The 22,329-nt window shown below is 38.7% G+C and overlaps 1 protein-coding gene across 3 annotated transcripts in view; it reads right to left on the bottom strand.

Moving 5' to 3' along the window:
* Positions 1–2,071: 2,071 nt before the first annotated feature.
* cntnap5l (contactin associated protein family member 5 like) overlaps positions 2,072–22,329 on the bottom strand; it is a 101,769-nt gene continuing 81,511 nt past the window's right edge. For 2 of the 3 annotated variants that reach the window (XM_077203780.1, XM_077203779.1), the window contains exons 8-24: positions 20,955–21,225; positions 20,644–20,793; positions 19,862–20,033; positions 19,230–19,336; positions 17,449–17,568; positions 14,337–14,537; positions 13,288–13,444; positions 12,446–12,573; positions 12,104–12,274; positions 11,432–11,650; positions 10,494–10,730; positions 9,348–9,581; positions 7,418–7,551; positions 5,356–5,443; positions 3,826–4,038; positions 3,624–3,698; positions 2,072–3,256 (exon numbers count right to left, since the gene is read on the bottom strand). In XM_077203780.1, coding sequence (XP_077059895.1) covers positions 3,060–3,256; positions 3,624–3,698; positions 3,826–4,038; positions 5,356–5,443; positions 7,418–7,551; positions 9,348–9,581; positions 10,494–10,730; positions 11,432–11,650; positions 12,104–12,274; positions 12,446–12,573; positions 13,288–13,444; positions 14,337–14,537; positions 17,449–17,568; positions 19,230–19,336; positions 19,862–20,033; positions 20,644–20,793; positions 20,955–21,225 — 2,874 coding nt within the window. In that variant the 3' untranslated portion in view covers positions 2,072–3,059. The remainder of the gene's footprint in view (positions 3,257–3,623; positions 3,699–3,825; positions 4,039–5,355; positions 5,444–7,417; positions 7,552–9,347; positions 9,582–10,493; positions 10,731–11,431; positions 11,651–12,103; positions 12,275–12,445; positions 12,574–13,287; positions 13,445–14,336; positions 14,538–17,448; positions 17,569–19,229; positions 19,337–19,861; positions 20,034–20,643; positions 20,794–20,954; positions 21,226–22,329) is intronic. The other variant, XR_013194906.1, reaches the window with a different exon arrangement.

The raw sequence follows: 22,329 nt of genomic DNA, 5'->3' as shown, positions 1-22,329 counted from the left end.
TTTTTTCCCATGAGATCCCGTAGCATGATAACAGATGACACAGTGGGTTAGAGTTCCCTCATATCTCATCCCAAAGTAAATGGCAACCAAGGTTAATTGGCTTCTCTGGCCTCCCCAAAGGCTGATCGACGGTATCAAAAATGTTTTGCTTTTGTTAAGTGTGGAGTGTGATGGGTTTAATCAAGGCAATAAGTGAAAGAGATTTAGTCACCATCAGTGATTTAGTCTTCGCTCCTAGCGTTTGACTGTCCACTGTGCATCCAATTAAACTATGATTGTATTTTACAGTAATTGGGTGGTTCACACATATTCAATCAACAGCCTGGGACTTAAATTGCCCTGCCTAAAGCTTTCATTCACCTCACCTATAATGACAAATGTACTTTTGGCACAATGCATCCGTGAATGCATGAAAAATGAATATGAAACAATTGAAATGCTTTATTGGTTAACTCTAGTAGAAATTCATTTAGGTTTAGATATTCCGTCTATCTTTCAGCTTATCTTCAAGCCAAATACTCATGCAGTGAAGAGAGAGGGTAATTTATTTCTCTTTATCTCCCTTCCACTATTTCCCCCCCTCCTTTATTCTTGCTTTAAGGGTTGAGGTGCAAGGCATTGATTAAAAACGCATCTGAAAACCCACTTTCAGGTTAGTGCTGCTGCATTTTTCCACGTGCTGCATTTCAGGTTCAGATTTTTCTCAAGATATCCACTCGTATTTGGGGCGAATTGAATTTGGGCTCATCGATGATTCAATTTTCACAGGTTTTTTTCTGCATGCACTCTGTTTTCCTTTTATCCAATTCAGAGAAAATAGAAGAAAAACTTAGATATGTGAAACATTAGCCTGTGTAGAGATGCTTCATCCACACATCTCTTGTGCACCTTTTCTGCAACCCGTAGCCTTTTCTTTTATTGTAATAATCTTTTCTTCATTTCTACAGTACAATAAAAAAGTTACATGACCAAAAATGTTAAACAATCAGACTTATCTAATATTTATTAAAGGAGCCAACCTTTACCTAAAAAACATTCCTGTACGCTCTTGATCTGCTCAATTCATTTCATGAAGTGCATTATGGGATGCTTTTCTAGCAGTCCTGCCCTGCGTCTGAATAAACCTACTTCCATTCTATATAAGCAAAAAACAGTATTTTAGCAGTCAGTATGTGTGTTCACTCCACGTCATAATTACAGTAAGTGCGCTTCTAAAGTACACTATCCCATGAAGCCACGGGAGAGGATTTGTGACTGGCAGTGAAGCAACGCAATTGATGGCATAGGTCACATGACAGTGACAACATGGCGGATGTAGTAAGTCCGAATTTCATTCACATTCATACTATATGAATGTGAATCACATTCATACTATATGATATATGAATATATACTTGTTATTCATATATATATATATGTACTTTTTTTTTAGCAGTCAAGAAGTAAGTTTCAAACCACATGTATGTCTACTATGTAGTATACGATTTCTGACGCAGTGTAGTCCCGATATATATGCAGGGCTTTGGCAGTAAGCCTGCGAATTAATAGGTTTTTAAGATCACGAGGAATCCAAAACCAGTAAAGTGTGTCCTCACTTTTGACTGGTAGTTTAAATTAAGTCAAGTATTTCTGCATGTTGTGAAGCCACCTATAACAGAGAACTCGTTGTGAAGGTGTGATCATGTGACAATCAGGTGCATCCTGCCATCAGAGGTGTTGTTTTGCTTTCTACAGCCTACATGTTACAGCAGATAGCCAAGAGTTTCATTATCACTGTATCCAGAGTTCTCAATCAATTACCTCTCTCTCTTTCTTTTTCCATCTTGGCTTATATTACTAGCAGTTCATTTGACACTGGAAATAGAAGGTCAGAAGTGTCACTTGCCATATTTGTCAGTGACAAATTTTGAAGTTTATAATTTTTTATGTGCTGGAGCCTGTAGGTATCTGAACTACTGGTCAGTTTTTGCAAGCAGAAACAATCCTTACTCTTGAGCCATGGAGTGCACTATACCATTCATTGCCATACACGCATTCATTTTTGCATAAATATACCAAAACCAGTTCAATAGGTCATCTGCACTCATAAGCTCTTAGAAAGCTCCATTTATTAAATATAATTATGAAACGTATGTACACCATTCATTTACAATAGTCATATAGAAAAAAAAAACAGCCATAGAATTAATTGTCAATAAAAAGCAAGTGTTTTGTCGTAGTTGTTTTTCTAGTCAGGAGATAGAATGCACTTCAATAAGGAGGAGATTTTGTTCCAGGAGCTCAGTTGTGAGACCGGCTCAATTACCGTGGGAAAGAGAATTAAACTGCCTAAATCTGCCCGGCCCATGGGAATCGGGATACACACAAATTACTCATATTCCATCTCTCAGCCGCTGCTGATTTTTTCTTATAGTCCTTTGGTGGTTAATCCCAGCCTATAGTGGTTCCTTGTACCAGTCAATAGTTTCAACATCAAATGCGAGGTTGTCGGATGCGGATGTCTTTAATCTTTTTCTTTTTTTTTTGTACACATTCAGCGATGATCGATCCTTTAAAAACAATGTCTGGGAAGGTCCACCGCCCTGCCACAAAACCATTCTCTCAGAACCCTCTCCTCTGGGGTTTCAGTCCATTAGCTTAAGCCCAGTCTATATATGCAGGCTCTGAGACAGACAGGTTTGAGCAGGCACACTGGATAAAGACAGTTCTGAGTGATGCTTCAGGCCTCCCGCTGTGCTGTTTGCTTGTGTGTGTGCAGTGCATGTAAAACCTATTATTATGCTCATAAAATAACAATATACAGCTCTGTCATTACTCAGGAGGCCTGCACACACCACTTCAACATAAGCTTTTCTCTCTTCATAGAAAATAAGCAAACAAACAAAGAAAAAATGTCTGTTGTCTCTCTTGTGTCCCAGCCTAAAAAGTGCCTGTCGAGTCATTGCTGGCCTCTGATTGGCTGCTCAGCCTGCAGTGTAGATAATACAGTATGGTGAGGTTGTTTGCATGTTCACTGGTGACAGGCTACTCAATTAGAGGTCAAGCACGACAATGAGAGGTCAGATATAATATTCTTTGCTGTCGGGGTTGGGTTTGTGCAGGCCCAGTGCAGCCCGGTACGGTAGATGCTCCATGCTGGGGCAATGCGTCTTTCCGGTGATTCCGGAGGGCGCTGGAGTCCGTCGATGTCGGTATAGAAAGCGGATGATGACGGCCAACGCACAGAGGGTGATGAACACCACTGCAGCCACTACTCCTGTTTATTAGAGGAATGAAGATGTGGAAATTAGTGTTGCATGTGCTTCCTTTTAAATAGATGCATGAAAACATTAAACAATTACACTGATTCACTTCCTAAAATGTGGTCTGAATGAAATTGTGTGGGTTTGGATCTCATGAATCTATCTTGAGAATAAATGGAAGATGTATTAATATTTCCATCATTCTACAATGCAGTGCTACAAATAAGAACAGCATGAATAAAACTTCTGTATGAGTTGAGTTGAAATGAGTTGAAATATGTATGAGGCTGTACAGTTTCATTTCTGAGGATGGTCCATTGTCAGATCTGGGTATTATTCTGAAAAGCTTTTCCAAAAGCACAATATCATGGGGATCTATACCTCCGATTAGTGCCAAGTCATTTTGATCTGCCTTTTTCAATGGGTCTTTGCCTCTGTTTGATTTTGCTGAGTCATCTGTAAGCAGAGAAAGAGAGCAAGAGGAAGACAAAGGACTGGCTTTTGTGATTCTTTTCAGCAGGCTGAAAAATACTGTGATAATTGAGTCTCTTTGCAGTGTGGAAACATTTAAAGAATCTTTTACCTGACCGTGTGTGTGTATTGCTCAAAGTGCTCGAGCTGGAAATCGTCCCGCAACTTGATGCTTCCAGGCGTCCGATAACAGTAACTAACGGGCTTTGGCTGTTTTGAAGGGCTGCCTTCAGCGGGGTAGCCTCATTAAACTGCACGGAGGACAAGCAGCCAATAAACCCTCTCAATCCAGCCTGAACCAGTTCCTTATCAGTGATGTCACTATCTGAAACAGGAAAAAGAATTGAGCAACTGATCTTAAATTGTGATTTTAAAATACATTCTCCCATCCTAGTTTAATATGCAGAGACTACACTACAGTGCAAAAGTTTGGGGTGGTAAGATGTTTTTGAGAGAAGTCTCTTATGCTCACCAAGGAAATATTTCAATATTATTACAATTTAAAATAATAGTGGCAAGCAGGACGTGGTCGTGGGAGGACGGCGCGAGGCCGGTGGAGTGATTACTGATGAGAGACACCTGTGCGACGCACCGGTCTCGTGTCTCTCACGGAGGAGCAGAAGCATAAAAGGAGGAGCGACGACAGTGGAGATCGAAAGAGGACAGCCCTGGACTTGTGTTTTGTTTTATGTCTTTTTTACTTTCGTTTTGTATTTGTTTATTTATATATTAAAGTTTGTTAAATGTTCACTGGTTCCCGCCTCCTCCTTCCCATAACAACGAACCGTTACAGTAATATTTAACAATGTAATTTATTCTTATGATGGCAAAGTTGCATTTTCAGTCTTCAGTGTCACATGATCCTTCAGAAATCATTCTGATATGTTAGTTTGGTGCTCAAGAAACCTTTCAAAGTTGAAAACTGCTTAATATTTTTGTGGAAACTGCGATACATATTTTTCAGGATTCTTTGATCCTGATATTCTTTGATTGGGGTGGAATTAACTGTTTGTCTGACTAATGAGATACAAAGAAATACTTTTTTGTTTTGTTTTGCAATTCCATCTGGTGACATCAGTGGCATACAAATTATGCATTTCACCTTTAACTAAATTTAAATGTTAAAATGTTAATGAAACCACTCATCAGACTTCATTTTAAAAGTAGCAGACTGCAGAACCACACAAGTAACCTCTGCTTAATGACGTTTTTTTTTTTAAAAGCTTAATTATTAGTGTCTAAAAAGCAGTTCTAAACCAGAATAAATTAGCACATTCAGTGCTGGTTCCTTTTCCATTTTGCATCTGTAGTAACTAATGAAATTAAAAAGGGTTGGTTGTAGTTATGTGAGTGTCTTGAACGTTCTCTAGCTTTATTCTTTATCAGGCAAAAATAAACGGTCTCCTAGGCAACACTGAGAAATTCCATTTGGCTTTCACTTGGCAACTCACCTGTGACGGCACTGTCAAAAGTGTGCACACTATACATCTGCCTCCCAACCCAGTCAACCAACCACCCACCCTTTCCTAACCTGCCTGATTTCAAACACCTGACGCCACATCAGTGAAATAGAAATGTGTGAAATGGCACACAAGGAACATGAAGAAATAGAGTCCTCTTCAAAAGTCTGCTAGGAACTCACCTTGTATTCTCCCCAGAATCACTGACCTCACCGGGCTGAGAGCAGAGCCAGGAGACAGGCTGTACTGCTGGGTTACTGTGCTGTCAATCTGGAAGGGGACATATATTATGGCAGACATCTTGTAAAAGATTTATACCAACATTAAATTTAAATCAATCATGGTAAGCACAGGACATAGATCTCAGTTCATTGTGTCATGCTTTTAGAATATAATCCTAGCACTTTATTTTACAGTCCTGTTCCCCATCTACATACTAGGTACTTATAGCAATTGAAATAACTGGGTAATAACTAACCTGACCTTAACACATGTAATTACCTTATATTACCCAGCACTTTCTTTGGTAAGTACACTGTAAGTGCACATACTGTAAAATAAAAATATAATTTACAGTATCTCACAAAAGTAAGTACACCCCTCACATTTCAGCAAACATTTTAGTAGATCTTCTCAAGGGACAATACTATAGAAATGAAACTTTATTTTAGAGTAGTCAATGTGCTGCTTGTATAGCAGTATATATTTACTGGCCGTCGTCCCAGAAGGAAGCCTCTTCTGAAGCTGGCTCACAAGAAAGCCCGCAAACAGCCCGCAAACCTGTCCAAAAGCATAAATTACTGGAACAATGTCCTGTGGTCTGATGAGACTAAGATAAACTTTTTTGGCTCAGATGGTGTCCAGCATGTGTGGTGGTAGCATCATGATCTGGGGCTGCATGAGTGCTGCTGGTACTGGGGAGCTGCGCTTCATTGAGGGAAACATGGATTCCCACATGTACTGTGACATTCTGAAGCAGAACATGATGCCCTCCCTTCAGAAACTGGGCCGAACGGCATGATAACGACCCCAAACACACCGCCAAGATGACAACTGCCTTGCTGAGGAAGCTGAAGGTAATGGAGTGGCCAAGTACTTCTCCAGACCTGAACCGTATTGAGCACCTGTGGGTCGTCCTCAAGCGGAAGGTGGAGAAACACCATGTGTCTAACAACCAGCAGCTCCGTGATGTCATTATGGAGGAGTGGAAGAGGATCCCAGCAACAACCTGTGCAGCTCTGGTGAATTACATGCCTAGGACGATTAAGGCAGTGCTAGATAACAATGGTGCTCACACAAAATATTGACACTTTGGACACAGTTTTGACTTGTTTACTTAGTTTGTACTCACTTTTGTTGCCAGAAATTTTGCAAATAATGGCTGTATGTTGAGATATTTTCAGAGGACAGTAAATATATACTGCTATACAAGCAGCACGTTGATTACTCTAAAATCTATCCAAGTTTCATTTCCATAGTATTGTCCCTTGAGAAAATACTTACAATTTTTGCTGAAATGTGAGGGGAGTACTTACTTTTGTGAGATATTATATGTTACAAGACTTAAGATCATCCATTCTCATTCCTGTAAAAAAGTCATCCATTCTCAAAGTACCCTAGAGAAAAAAAATCTCAAAATGTATATTAAAAACATTTATTTCATTCGAAGTATACTGCAAATCCATTAATATATTAACTGACATATCGATTGAGACTTACTGATATAAATATTATAATTAAACTTTATTTGGAGTACTTCTTTATTGCACAATGCACATTTCTTAATATTAAGCCTAAAATGTGTTTAATGTCACTATTAGTAAGGATAGTATGATCTCTAATATCAGTCTTTAAATGCACGTGTACCAAATAAAGTGTACCAAAAGTATACTTGCAATATTTCCTCTTCAGCACAATCAAATATACTTAAGTATATCTTTAGTTGAACCTCAGCACTATTTCTGAATAACTAAAGTTTACTAAGTACAAAATTTGTTCCAATTTAGCAGGCTTTAGGTATACCAATTTAGTATACTAAAAGTACAATTGCGGGGTATTTATATTAAGTACATAAATATGTAAATGTACTTGTAGTACACTTAGCATAAAATAAATGTATTTCAAATACGTTTGAGTATATTTATTTTTCACTAGGGTAAAGTATAGGAGGTCAAGTAAAACGTCTTTGGAAATCAGATATTGGCCATTGCGTTAACATCTGCTGCTATGGAGACAAAGACTCACCTGGACAAGGAGTTCCTGTCCCTTTCGATTGATTTTGACCCAGTGGAACCGTCCGTCTGATAGACTGGCTGACTTTGGGCTGAACGTTTCTGTTCTTTTTTCTTTGTTCAACAAATATCGTATTTGCAGGCTGCCTGGGAAATCAGAGTAAAAGCTATTGACTTAAAGTCATACGATATTTGTTTGATACAATGAATGCAGTGTTGTAGCATGACAAGAAGGAATAATGCTTTAAATTTCAACATGTTCAAGTCCACAATGTAAAGTGTTTTTGTATCACCATAAAGGGGTTTGTGATAATAACCATCTTTTACATGGCTACTTACCAAAGAAATGAATGGACAAGAAATATTGATTTGATTTGACGTCATTCTATTATGTGAGAAGAAAATACGGTGTGTGTATATGACAAACATTACACTAGCAGTTAAGAAGGAAATTGTTTTCTTAGGAAAATTTCAGTTATACTGTTCAGTGATCATGATATAAATATATTTGACCACAGATCGCAGCAATCGACTCCGCAAGGGTAAATTAAATTAATCAAAAACATTTACAATGTTACAAGGGATTTACATTTTAAATAAATTCTGTTCTTTTGAACTTTCTATTCTATAATTTCTATCATGGGTTCCAAAAATATATTAAACAGCACAGCTGTTTTCAACATTGATAATAATCAGAACAAGCTTTCTGAAGGATCATGTGACATTGAAGACTGGAGTTATGGCTGCTGAAAATTTGTCCATTAGACAAAAACATTTTAAAAAAATCTTGTCAACCCCAAACAGTATAGTCAACAGTACATGAGATGAAGCCCCCAGTAATATCTGTGGCCTAATAAAAGCGTTCTTATTTTAGATAGAGTGAGATAAACAAATGACAGAGTGCACCTTTAAGGTGCAATCTGAAGTTACCAAAACAGGAAGAAAAAAAACCCCACTACTCTTTAGTTAAAATTAGGTTATTCACTGCAATTAATAATTTGAGAATTATGAATGCTTGAACATGTTTAACAGTCATTTGGGATAACAGGACCAAGCAAGTCTGCAATCACCTCTGCACTTGAAAATTTCTCATGTGAATTATCATTTCTCTTGTAGGTGGAACAGGACTAACTCCATCCACTATTTCTCCCTTCTCTGTCATTAAGTATTCTTTATAGCCTTTGCTTGCTTCCTAGCTTTAATTCATTGATTTCCATGATCAGTCTTCCTTAAGCATACTTTCCTTCTGTTCTGCATTTCCTGTGCCTCGCCCCAGTGCTTCTTTCTTTTACCACCTTTCTCCCTTTTTTCTCCCTTTATGTCAAAGATTGATGTGAATTGCTATCTGCTGTGCAAGACATGTTAGCCAGTCATGTGTTCTCGATGAGATGGTGACAAATTATTTTCCGCTAAATGGAAAAAAGCAGAGATGTGAAAGAGTACTGTAAATAGTGATGAGAGACAATGGTTGCAAGACCCTTCAATTTAGATGCCATGTGTGTTCTTTTGATAAAGGGTGTGGGTGTAACTGAGTGAGGAAAACAAAAAACACTAAAAGGAAAATGTATGATGTATAACTTTTTCTACTCTGCAAAAATGTAACCTGCATAATTAAAATTTTATTATTGAATCTCAAAGGAAGACAGATATTGCATATTTATACTACTCACATACTATTCACAGGAATAAGTTTTTTTTCATAATTTACTCATCCTCATGTCCCCTACAAACCCAAATGACTTTCCACAAAAACTAATACTATTTTCTGGCTGCTCTTTTCTAGTCAATGAAATCAGATAATGACTATGGTGGAAATAGGACAAAATGCATACAATTATTAATATTCTTTTGCCCTTTTTTGAGCTTGATACAGGTTTGGAACAATATGAAAATGAGCAAATGATGACTGTTCCCCAAGTTTTAGAGCAATGATGACTTGGTACCGTTTGATGATAGCATAACAGCCATATAATGCTGGTCAAGAGTGTGAGCTGTCAGGATCAAGGCAGGCACATGACGCGTCAAGAACCCAAACGACACTTTCTCTTGAGATTTGGTAACTTCTGCATTGTGGAAGCCAGTCAGTGATTTTCTGGCTTCCTCATTCAGTATTCCGGAAAATGGCTCCTGGAGAGTGTACAGGACTGAAGATCCACTTTCAAAGGAAGCTGCTAGAGCTGTGATGGACACAGAGAGACAAAGAAGTCCCTGGTGAACTTCACTGAGAACATCAGGCATCATCATCATCATCTCTATGCAAATTCAGATTGTGTGCAAAGGCAATGAACTCTACGTCTCATCTGTCATTATTAGAGCTATAAAAACAACAACATTAGCATTGTTTCCTCCCCAACCAAAGCTGAGACAGTGGTGGTAAGGTGTCCTACTGATTCTTTCTGTCTCTTCTCATTTTCTGGTCATCTATTCTAGTTAGCAGTAAACACCCGTGGCTTGAGCGGACCCGTTGTGACATCGCATTGTGAAGAAACAAAGCCATTACATCACTAATCTGACTGACAGGCTGCTGGATGGGTATGAGGCAGAGCAATGGCTGCTATAATTAAATTCCATTTGTCAGTTAAAGCTTTTCTGCCAAAGCCTGTCAGCCCAGCCTCAAGGAATTCAAGGTGAATACGTCATCAAGGACATGTTGAAATCCACCGGCAGCCAACCCTCCTGATCTTACAGAAAACTAAAAATTGTCTAAAATAGTGGAAATTTCCATAGAATATACAGTGGGTTGACTTTCATACCTGTTGTACACATTTTTGGTACAAATGTCTCCCAGTGTAAGACTCATGCCATATCCAACAGCTCACAGCAAGCTGTGGCTTAAACGGATATTAAATCATTTCCTATAGAGCCCTGGTTTAATTTCTCTCTGTAGGCTTTGATCTAATTGTGTGATTTTACAGTGTAAATCCAATAAAAACACTTCCTCCGTCAAAAATGCCAACATTACAGCATTTTAGAACTACAAGCATCTGAGGTGTGCTTGTGGTCCAGAGTGCCTATTTCATTCAGCTCTTTTTGATTGGTGCAATAAGACCTATGAAAGAGAGCTGGCCTGGAGGCCATCGTAACCTCACCTGTTCTGCAGTGTGGCCCATCGAAGGCTATCTGTGTGCAGTCGCAGGTGTACCTGCTCCTCTCTTCCACACATCTCCCTCCATTATGGCAGATGCTGTCACTTGTGCAGTGACCCAGGCAGCCTGAATTCACCCCAGGGGTTGTCTTAGCACGCTCATAAAGGTCAAGGGTAACACCATTAATGGTGAGGGCACGTAAGCAGCCCAGAAAGCCCCTCTGCCTAGAAGCCGTTCCTCCTATTGGGGAGATTAAAATTATTAATTATCTTAGGCAATTTATAAAGCCAAGCACTTTGAAGTTAATAATAGTGTCATTCTCAGGAAATGATGCTATTTGGGTTTTCCAATCACTTACTACTGACACAATTAACTTGAATTCATATTATTCGGTATAGTCTTACTCCATTGTGTGTAAACTGAAAAATGGAAAATGAAAAATTTGATTAAAATTAAATAAATGTATCTGAATTTCACCATAACACTTTAATAGGCTATATAACACAACATTTTACAAATATTTTGTTTTTACTTACATGAAAATCTCATGCCTTCATATAGATTTTCCTAAAAATGCTTTATTTGTCTTTGTAGGTTCTGTCAAATCTCTAAATGATAGTTTGATTTTTGTGACAGCATATTTGAGGGAGTGACAACATAACATCTGACCACAGGCAAGTTACTAAACAAAAATCGTTCATGGCATAAAACAAGAATTCTGACTGTAAATAATATGGTGTAGCGAAAATGATCTTTTTTGCACTGATTGTCAAGCCTGTCACATTTAACCATGCCATGGTTTCTGACTTGAAATATGATTACAGATTCCTTCTGTAAAACGGGCTCAATTTTCTCTGTTCCCACGGGTATTCTTAGGTAAAGTACACTCAATATTATTATAACATCACTAGTGACATTTGCTCAATTGCATGTTTGCGCACCCACAAATAGTTGACTGCTGAGCTGAAGCCGATAGGGTCTTTCAGACGGTGCTTCGGTTAGCTCCAGCGGCAGTGAGTCAACCTGCAGAGAAGCTTCTTTCACATTTCGCTCAGCACGAATATAATGCCATTGACGATCATTTAAGATTACAGGTGATCGAACGGTAAGAATTACTGCTCCATCCCCAAGGTCAAAGGTGAAGTTCACTGTAGAAGGAGCTGAGAATGACAAAAACAGTGGTATGTTTATCTCAAACTTTGCAGTTTAAACAAAAGTATGGCAACGCAGTTCGCCGAAAGTTCAGTGAATGTTCTTCTTTTAAAGAAGTGCTCAGAGGCTCGTTCAAGAAACTTGCTGAAGCCTCTATTTTCAGGTCAGACACACCCGATACTAATGCATTTCCCTTCAAGCATATATTATCCAAAATTAAGTGTTATGCCACTGTTTTTGTCTTGCTTTCAAGTTAAAATATCAAATATATAAATAAATATACTTAATTCAGCATATATTTTCTAGAAACAAAGAGTTATTTTCTCTTCAAGACATTTAGCAATTTCTCTTCTGCAATTTTGCTTCAAGTAAATGTATTTTTATAATTTAGATTTTTTCTTGGGAAAACAAGAATAAGAAAAACGTTTTTTTTTACAAGTAATATTTGAACAGGCACTCACAAATAAGTTCCAGCCTTATGAAGTCTCTGACACCCAGATTCTCCAAGAAGACTCCTGAGAGAGCACTAGTTTTGAAAAAGAGTGAAATATCGACGCTCAGTTCGGCTTGCAGGGTGGGGAAGTGCAGATAGGAGGATTCCTGGTAAAAAGATGCAGTGTTCCAGAAAAAACCTGTAGCAAAGGGACAGGAAAGAAAACACAGCGTGTTGAAAAGCAAATTGTGCTCTGAATTCAATAAAAAAGCGGTCCATCTCTTTTGCATTTTGAAATATGAAAATATATTCAGTAGAGAGCCGTATTACCCCCCATCCCCCTTTTAAATTTGGTAAACAAAACACCCACGGTTGCCATAGCAACGCAGCGGTCCAATATGAAGCTCAGCCTGTGAGTTTGTCCGGTTTGTGTCTCCGATGGCGATCTCACTAAGGGGTAAATGGTCTTTATAAGACAGCACACCAGTATCATTTGCCCTGCAGGAGGAGAAAGAGAATGAGAGAATGTGGAAGAAGAGAAGTAATGAGCGAAAGGACAGTATAAAGACTTTTTAATCTCTCTCTGAGGTAGACAATTGCCCTCCGAGGAGTGTGTATGCTTCACTTGTTACTTAGAAAAACAGTAATACTTGCCCTATGGTGAGTATTAAGCTTTTTGCTTGTCCCACTCACTTTAACAGAAAAGCTAATGAAGGGTTTTAAAGTGTGAATCCAATACAGCATTTAAATTGACTATAACTCTTCCTATATTTCATTATATTAAAAACAACAATCCTATTTTCTTAAAAATAGGAAAAACTGCTCAAGTCCATTGGGCTATTTTTTTACCCGAAGGTTAAAGGTTTGCATATTGCATAAATTATATTTGACTGAAATGCTTTTAAATATTTTATATTCTACAAATGATAAAACTGTGCTAGATGTTATGTTTTGTGAAAGAGAAGCCTTTGAGCTCCTTTATGAAAACAAACTGTGTTTATGATTAATACTATACAGTATAGTGATTTTCAAGTTGAAATTGTGTATAATGTATAACAGTGACTATAAAATATTTTAGGTATGGGATTGCCATATTTTGAGTTTTGATATTTGGGCTAGGGTCAAAGGGCTAGTTTTTATTGGCCATTGGGATTTTTTTTTTTTTGTAACGCAGACCTGGCAAGTCTGATTCATTGTAAAATAAAAATTTACCAGATGTCTTGGTCTGCATCACAGTTGCAGAAGTAATTCATGTCCCTGCAGTTGCCATCCAGGCTACAAGAACACTGCTGGACCCCAGGCAGAAATCCTCCCCAATATGTTCGTTTCACTCCGTCTCGATCCAGCCACCACGACAGAGGCGTTCCATCTGAAAATGGACAAAATGCCCCAAGGATCAAAATATTTTTTGATATTTCTTGCAGTAAATAATTATGCTAATAATGACAGCACTGTTTGGAGTCTAATGTAATTAAGTCATGCATGATGACATCTGGTCTCCTGCTCCTGCTGGTCAGTAATGGGCTCTGAGGCTCCTGTCAGTCAAGTAGCCATTATAGTAGCGCTACAATGTGCGTGACCAGACATCTGCTATCACAGCGGTGCAGAGAACTGGCCAAGAGCTTAGCCAACGACAAATGGCAATCAGATATGCAAGATGTCTAGTGCTGGAGGTTCACATTTGAACAATGTTTGATCAAAGGTTGATCTTTGCTCAAAGGCTTTATTGGATCTCATTTCGATTTTGCAAATCAAAATGAACCCAAATAGTGAGCCAAATGTTTGAGGATAAGTTAACTCCAAACCAGTAAAAAGCCTAAGCATATCAACCCCACAGAGTCAAAAGTATTAAAGCAGTGTGCAGAAAAAAACATATGGAATAATTTAGCGTAAAAGCTTATAATCTTTTTTTAAGGCTTTATGCATGCCTTTGCAATTCAAATGCTCTCATCACGTCCCACAACGATCCCTTCATGACAAAAATTACAGTATAACCACTTTTTAAGTGAACATCATCATTCACCGCACATCGTCGTCATGTCACACTTAAGCCCCTTTAATATCGGTGGTAATAACCTGCTGTTGTGAATCATATAGCTGTGAGGTATGTTTTTGTTCCTTTGGAGCATATTAGCCAAATTTAGAGGATTAGAATTCCTGAGGTAACATAAATCACACACTTCATAAAAAGACAACATTTCAGCGGTACAGCACACAAAATGATGAGATAAACTCAGCCAGAGTAAGAAAGCAGAACCAACCCCAGGTGTCAAAAAGCCGAGACTTCCTGCAGCGATATATCACTTCCTGTTGGCAATGTTCTGAGGAGGTCACGAGCGAGCGGAGATGGTATGGTGAGATGGTGTAGTTGAAGATGAGAACGAAAGGGCTGCGTGGAGTTGATCCTCGAATGTCAATGGGCCTCGTGTAATCGTGCCCCACCACAGTCCAAACTTTATCTTCTGTGCAAGAAACACACACACACACACACACACACACACACACACACACACACACACACACACACACACACACACACAAAGAAACAGCACACTTGAAAAACTAGTAAAGACTGAAATCCCCATTGACTCCAAATGTGTATCAACCCTCTCAAGACTGCACTCAATCGACCGTATGTGCTTGTGAATGAAAATGAGAGATTAACGGAGTGATGGAGTCGTATGCAAATACCTGATGAATATTAAGCAGAGAACAGAAGGTCACTCATTCAGGAGGGTGTGAAATGATGAGAGTGTGGTAGTCTACACTAGCACCTTTCACTATGCACATTGAAATTGCTACGTGTGATGTCTAAAGGTGCCGGTTTGTGGTGTCTTGCAGAATTAGCATGGCTAATAGCTCCTTTAATTGGGGTGAGTTTCAAACGATTTTCTTGCCGGTGCTTGTTGGCGTCGCTTGAGAAAAAAGGTCTATTTGTATTGGGTCTCCAGATCTTTTAATGCATTCAGCGTGACAAAGCTAACTTTGCAATCTGAATAAAGCTCAATGAAAGCTGACTTGGTAAAGTAAAGCCAGCTTAGCTGTGCCAACGTGCAGCAGGTGGTCACAGCGTATGACAGCTTCCTGGTGCTTACTTTTCTCAGCTCGGCTTGCAGCTCCAATAACATCAGAGCCAAAACCTGCTGCTTATGAAACTAAGAAAAATGAAGCTATCAGTCTCACCTAGTATGTGCTGCCAGTCTCTGCAGGCAGAAATGCTTCTTGATTTTTTTTCTTTCTTTACCTGCACTCCTCCCTGCTGCCTACATAATGGAGCTTGAATTTCCCTGTGTGATGATATAATGTATTACAGTCTTATCTCAGAGACAAATCAGCCCAGCATCTGATGCAGCAGAGAGTAATGTCAGAGGCCAAAAACCAAGGTCGGTGAAATTGGTGATGAAACCTGACAGGAGAAGTGAGAAAACACATTGTTCCTGGTGGCAGAGGATACATCTGCCTGCCCCCACATGTCTTGGAGAGGTAGCAAACCAATTTTTCCCCCATTTTGCTATATATTGCTATATATTGTATCCTGTAAAAATCCTATAGTAAAAACCTGTTAAATTGGTTACCTTACAATATACAGTACATGGGCTTAGTCAAGTCAAGTGAGCTTTATTGTCATTCTCTTTTAAATGTGGAGACATACAGTGTAACGAAATGTAATGCCCCGTAGGACCACGTTGCAACATATTTAAACATAAATAGTAGATGAATAACATATAAACCTACACATAGGTAACCTACAGAAAGAAGTAATCTAACTACAAATATATTATATATAATCAAACTATTCATATACCAATACTAACTGCACATATAATTAATCTAACTATACATATACTTTACTTAAAGACTGTTCATTTACCCTGGACATCATATTAACATCATATAATATGTAATTTTACTGTAAAACATAGCCAAATTTATGTGTTTTTTTTAAAGAATTACTATAAAATTTACAATTAAAATTGGTAAAAGGGCATTCCCAGAAGTCCCTGTGTAACATCACATATGTTTATATTTTATTTAAATGAAGTTTTATGTAACAAAGTTCGGGAGGAGCATGTTCAGGTAATCATCCAATCAGCACAAGAAGAAGCCAGTATAAATAAAGCCTTCCCTTACCTGGGGGGGGGGGTACTCTGGGGTCGGGCCGAGTTCTGAGCTCCGAGCCCTCCCCCCGGACAGCAAGCCAAATACGCATTATAATATTACATCAGATTTCATTAACATGTAAACTCGTGAAATAGTTTTGACTCCTCTCATTTTTGTTTTATGTTACGTTGTAATATTGAAGTGTAGTGTGTTACCCTAATGGTGTTTTTTTGTGTATGCATTGGCCATGTTTTATGGAGTTTATTATGTGATTTTCTAATGTGAACTGTATTATTATGGTGGTTATCAGTACATTTTAAGGTAAAAAACAGATTTTGGTTCAAGTAGTTTGGTATATTAACATTATATAATTTATTAAAATATATGGTTATAAGTATGCCACCCTGTAATAATTTTTATAATGTTACTACAAAAATAGCACATACAGGGCCAGATCTACTAAACAGGGCAAATAAGCATGACACTGCATTCATATAAAAGAGAAGAGGAGAGTGGAAAATTCTGCGAGTGATCAACTTACAATGTGCAAATTAAAGAACAAATTCAGCCATGTCCAGCGCAAAATGAGTTAAGACATGCCCTTTTGGTATTAAATAATGGGGCAAATTCAAGAAAATTGACTACCGCAAACCATAGTAAAAATCACGTTGCGTGACTTTTTTAAAATACTTTCCTCCAATAAATGTTATGCCTGAAAGGGAAACTCACATGCAGTTTCTAGCAGGAGGAATTGCTCAAATGATGAAGAAATGATGGAAAAGTTATAATCCGTCATATTTCACTTGGAATAAACAATGCTGTCTACAAGGACAAGTGATTTCTCCCACAGTCTAGAGAAAACACGAAAACACCTAAACCACAGCAACAATCACACCATCTAGATGTCTTGGAAACACTCATCAACTGCTTTGTTGGATCCAGTCTAGCTGAATCAGGGATGTTTGTGTGGTGCTTGAGCAAAATATCTGCCTCACCGGAGGCTCCATGGGAGGAAGGTTGGCCAACCCTAATCCAACCTGCTGAACTAGACAGCCGCATGAGATGCTGAACTCACTTAATGAGATGTGTGATTTCTCCAGGCAGTCCCCCACACATGCTGAGGTCACACCTGTCCTTGCACTGAATGAGGTTTGTAAATGAGAAGTGCTGAGGTTTGAGCTTCATCATTGAATAATGTTAAACATGATGAACATCAGTGTATAATATGTCTAGAAATGTGCAAAGCTAGGTATGCATAATTAAATCAGTCACCTGCTATGGTGCAGTTAACTTGAGTGTGCTCTAGAGGTCCACCCCCATCGAGGTCGATTGTAAACACACTCGACTGGCTTCCTGTTTTCCTGAAGGCCTCACAGGATCGCTCATATATTGCTGAAAATGATGAATCATAGAAATGATGGAAATAAATCTGCTGCTGTTGTGTTTATGTTGTGTTTGATTACAGAATGCTTGCATTTTGGCACATCAGCATGCTTGGCACAGAGATACTGAGCCTGTGGGAGGTAAAAAAACAACAACAACAACACTAAATTGAGATCAAGAACATTGTTTTTTTGCCTTTAAGTTTAAGGTGTAATCATAAGAAAAAACATTTGTCAACTTTTGTAAATCAGCAGCATTATTCAAACAAAACAATCTGCCTGGCCAAAAACAGCCGATACCTGTTAAATCAGTCACAAATAAAAACAGTGTGTCACATGCAAACAAGTCTTCGTTCATTTATATTAAATTAACTTCCCTAACCATGACATTGTAAACAGTTAATTTATCAAACGGAGGTAATTACTGTTTTCTTGAGACCTGTTTGTCACGACAGAGAAGACCTCTGTGAGGCAGAGAGAACTAATTTGTTGCACGTGTTGTTTTGCTGACGGTAAATCGCACAGCAGGACTTGTAAAAAGGAAATATCACATTTCTTTGTCTTTTAATGCAATAAGTCTAACAGATGGCATTGTCATGCCTCTCTTTCCTCCAGAGAACATGTACAGTCATGAGCGTATGATGAAACCATGCATGTGGCGGCAGATTAGAACATATTGATCCAACAAATTTGATTACAGCAAGGAAGCGTAAAAATATATCTGGTGAAAATAATTAAAGCTTACTCAAAATACTATCATAGACACAGATGCCAAAATTAAATGGATAAATTGGGGAGTGCATAGTTTCAAATCACTGTTACACTTGCAGCTGTCAAGTCATGCATTATACATGCCATAATTAATGTTAATGACTTAAAATTAAAGGGTAAGCAGCATTGGCCTATTCCAATAAGTATCATTTACAAATAGTTAATTAGAACAATAAAATTAAAATAAGGGAAAGTAGCGACCTCACCAACTTAACTAAAATTTAATACCAATTTAACTGAAGTCGAAGTTAATTTAGGCTACTTTCACCACACCATAGTGGCACCTGTAGATGACAATGACCTACCACTCTAAAACTTTTGAACACTTTTTGTGTTTGTTTATAGTTCATATTTTTATAATTAATATTTTTTAATAATAAAAAGTTAGGTCCCACTTTATATTAAGTGGCTTTAAGTACTATGTACTTACATTGAAAAATAAGTTCAATGTTCTTATTGTGTTCAGGTTGTATTGTAAAACACTTTTGCTGCTATTGAGGTGTGATACGGGTAAGGTTAGGGTCAGGTGTGGTGGTATGGGTCGGTTTAAGGGTGGATTAAGGTGTAAGGGAAGGGTCAACTGTGTAATTACAAATGTAATTACATAAATTAATTACAGCTGTAATTACATGCAGGTATTTTCAAAATATAATTACAAAAACATGTATGTACACAATAAGTTCATTGTATCAATTATTAATTTCAATGTAAGTACATAGTACTTAAAGCCACTTAATATAAATTGGGACCAAAAGGTATAATTCTGACAATGCATCTGTGATATCTGAAATAAACCCAAGTACATACATTATTCAGTAATGTGCTGCAAAACAGCAAAATTAAACTCACATCTGAGTAATCAAACAGGCATAGGCTGTTTTGGGACTTTGCATAACTCACAGTTGTGGCAGGTGGCTCCTGTGTATCCTGTTCCAGAACAGTCACAGTAAAACTGGTCCCATGACTGGATGCATTGACCACCATGTTCACACAGATTGGGCAAACACCTGTTGGGATGAACAAGTTCATTTGAAATGATAATTACCATTTTTCTTTTTTCATACCCAACTTTTTTATTATTATTGTATGTAATATTATTACAAACAATACTATTATTAAATATTATTCTATGCTTAGTTGGCCCACATTGAAACTGCTCCTGAAAATATTTCCATAGAATTGGAATGGCCATCATTCACAAAGTTCTACATATTCCCTGCTTCTTGCATGTTTGATTTTTGAACATTTGAACAACTGTACATTTAGACTGATTTGGTTATACTTCAAGCTAAAAAAGAGAGTGTATCACTCCGAGCTTTGTTTAACCCATTTCATTAACTGTTAATTCTATTCCATTAACAGATTTTCCTCAAGCATAGAAAAGGCAAATAAATTCTGACAATTTTATCTGGGCCTGGTTATGAGCAATATTATATTGCTGATCACTACATTTTCACTATAGTCATGCATAATTATTCACATAAAAGTAGTCAGAAAACAGTGTGAGCAAGAAATCAATGGGGAAAACTGACCTGTCTTGTATGTTGCAAACATCAAAGCTAAGCTGGCTAAAGTTGCTCAGGCTTTCCTGCTGAATCTGAAGGAAGTTGACCGGATGGTTGTTGATGAACAGGAGACGAAAGCAGCCCTGAAATCCTCTGCTGGGGTTCTCACAGATGAAATTGCTCTGGAATAAAGGGCAGCCTAAAATAATGGAAAATTCCAACTTACTGTCTTTTAAATCAAAAACAACATCCACGACTAATACCAAGTTGCACAAAGACAAATCTCTGCAAAGCAGCTTATACAATCTCAGCAGGACTGCATTGTCTCAGAAGCAAGCAAAATGAGAGATTTAGAGGTCTTAGTTAAGACGTTGACAATTTGAGTCAGATATTTCAATAACAGCATTAAAGAAAATGCATTTATCCTCTACAGTAATTGAATGTGGTTAGAGCTGCATGAATGAACTAAAAAGAAAAAAAAAACCTCCAAGAAAAAAAAGGAGGATTGGGAATAACGGCTGTGCGTGTGAAATGAATGGACCCTAAGAATCCTCTCAGCTTGCCAAACCTGCATTTCATTCAGGAATATGAGGAACGTTCAGTTGATGGAGGTTAGAGTTAATAAGGCAGAAGAAAATTGTTCTTTGCAGTCAGGATAATGTTTTGGGTAATAACTGCTTTTTGCCCGCAGCCATCAGGCTGGTTCAGAAAGGAGATCAAAATAAGTTATTATCCCTGAATTTGAATATAGCATGTAACTCTTTCCAAGAATCAGGATAAACTAGCTATTTCCATTTCTAATGCTATACCTCCAACGTAGATGGTTGTTTTTTGAACGTTCTGGCTAAGGCCAATGATTTCCATGGAGACAGGCTTCTGATTGTTGACAGTTAAAGACACTTTTTGACCATTGACCTCGACGGCTATGGAATGCCACTGTCCATCACTCAAATTCTGACCTGAAACACAAACAGTACAGGCATAACAAGGCAGTCTGCCCAGCCTCAGAATGAAAGCTGTGATAAATGAATCACGTAATCATCTGAATCCATACTTTATCAGTATACAATATCTAAAAATGTATTAACAAATTAAATGCTATTGCTCCTACATATCTTACCACTGAAAACCTGAGCAGAGTTTTGTGGCCCTCCTGAGATAGAGAGGAGCAGCCTGGCCTGGCTGAGCTGAAGAAGCAGGTTAATGGGGTCCAGATCATGTGAGAGAGGGACTGAGAACAGCAGCCCTTCCTGGTTCCACGTGCGGAACTGAAGGCGTACAGAGAGACCCTCTGTAAAATAATCTGCAGGGAGTGCCAGGAAGCTGCCTGTGGAACTGAGGAACGTCACAGCGACTGACGAAGACTCAGAGCAGGAGAATGTCACATTTCCCTTAGCAAGGAAGAGAGAGAGAAGAAGAAAATATGAAAAAGAAAGAAGAGATATTTATGTGGAGAGCAGAATTAAAAATGAAAGGACAATGAAAAGATGGAAACAAGGAGTCATCCTAAATCATACTGATGTTGGGCGTGGGCACATAGCAAGTGAATTATTGAAGCAATAGCAATGTGTGCTGGCAGTTCCCTTTCAAGGGAACTCGAGCTGCGTCAAACGCTGTGGGAACGCCCCTGCGTTGTGCGTCATGAAGCACGTATGTAATCAGCCTAATGGAGAGTTGGAACGTCATAGGCGGGTGACGTCATCGACCAGGAAACTATAAAGCACCCCATAAACACAAGCGCAACAGCTTTAGCGCTTCAGTCGCGCTATATGTGAATCTGTCCCTGTGTGAATATTGTCTGTCTTTACTCTGCACCACCCAAACAATTTATATATATATATATATATTAAGAGAGATATGGCGAACGAACAGCAGTTTAGGAAGTGTGTCCCTCCCTGCTCGCGTTATTTTACGAGTGGGGATACACACGTTCTTTGTGTTGTTTGTTTGGGAGTGCAGCATGCCCAGTCAACTCTCGAGGGAGCTGATTGTGAGCATTGCGAGCGTCTGCCATTAAGGACACTCCGCTCCCGCCCGGCGCTCTTCAAGGAGAGCGGTTCGGTGCGCGCTCCCCGCGGTTCGGGTCCCGCTCTTGCCGAGGCAGAGCGACGATGCGTATCGTGGGGATCGCATATGGATCTCTCAGCGGGGTTAGAGACGGGCTCTGCCTTATCTCTCCCTTCACCTGTGAGATCCAGTGCCTCAGTCCCGTGTTCGGAAGCACGCGCTGCGGTTTCTTCCGCTCGGGCTGAGGCACCAGTTATAATTGAGGGAGATGTGGAGGATTCGCCACCTTACACTCCCGAAAGTGATGAGCTAGTGGAGGTATTAACAAGAGCTGTAGAAAAACTCAGCATTGTATGGCCAGTGACTAGACAGGAGTCTGTTTCTAAATCAAAATTAGATGAGAGATTTTTGCCGTCACGAGTGCAACCTCCACGCCGGTGCTTGCCGTTTTTTCCCGATCTTCACACTGAGGTGTCGAAATCGTGTAG

Source organism: Siphateles boraxobius, unplaced genomic scaffold (genome assembly GCF_051911475.1).
Source record: "Siphateles boraxobius isolate OS27281-9 unplaced genomic scaffold, OSU_SipBor_1 5, whole genome shotgun sequence".
Classification (NCBI taxonomy): Eukaryota; Metazoa; Chordata; class Actinopteri; order Cypriniformes; family Leuciscidae; genus Siphateles; species Siphateles boraxobius.
This window is presented reverse-complemented; position numbering and strand designations above follow the sequence as displayed.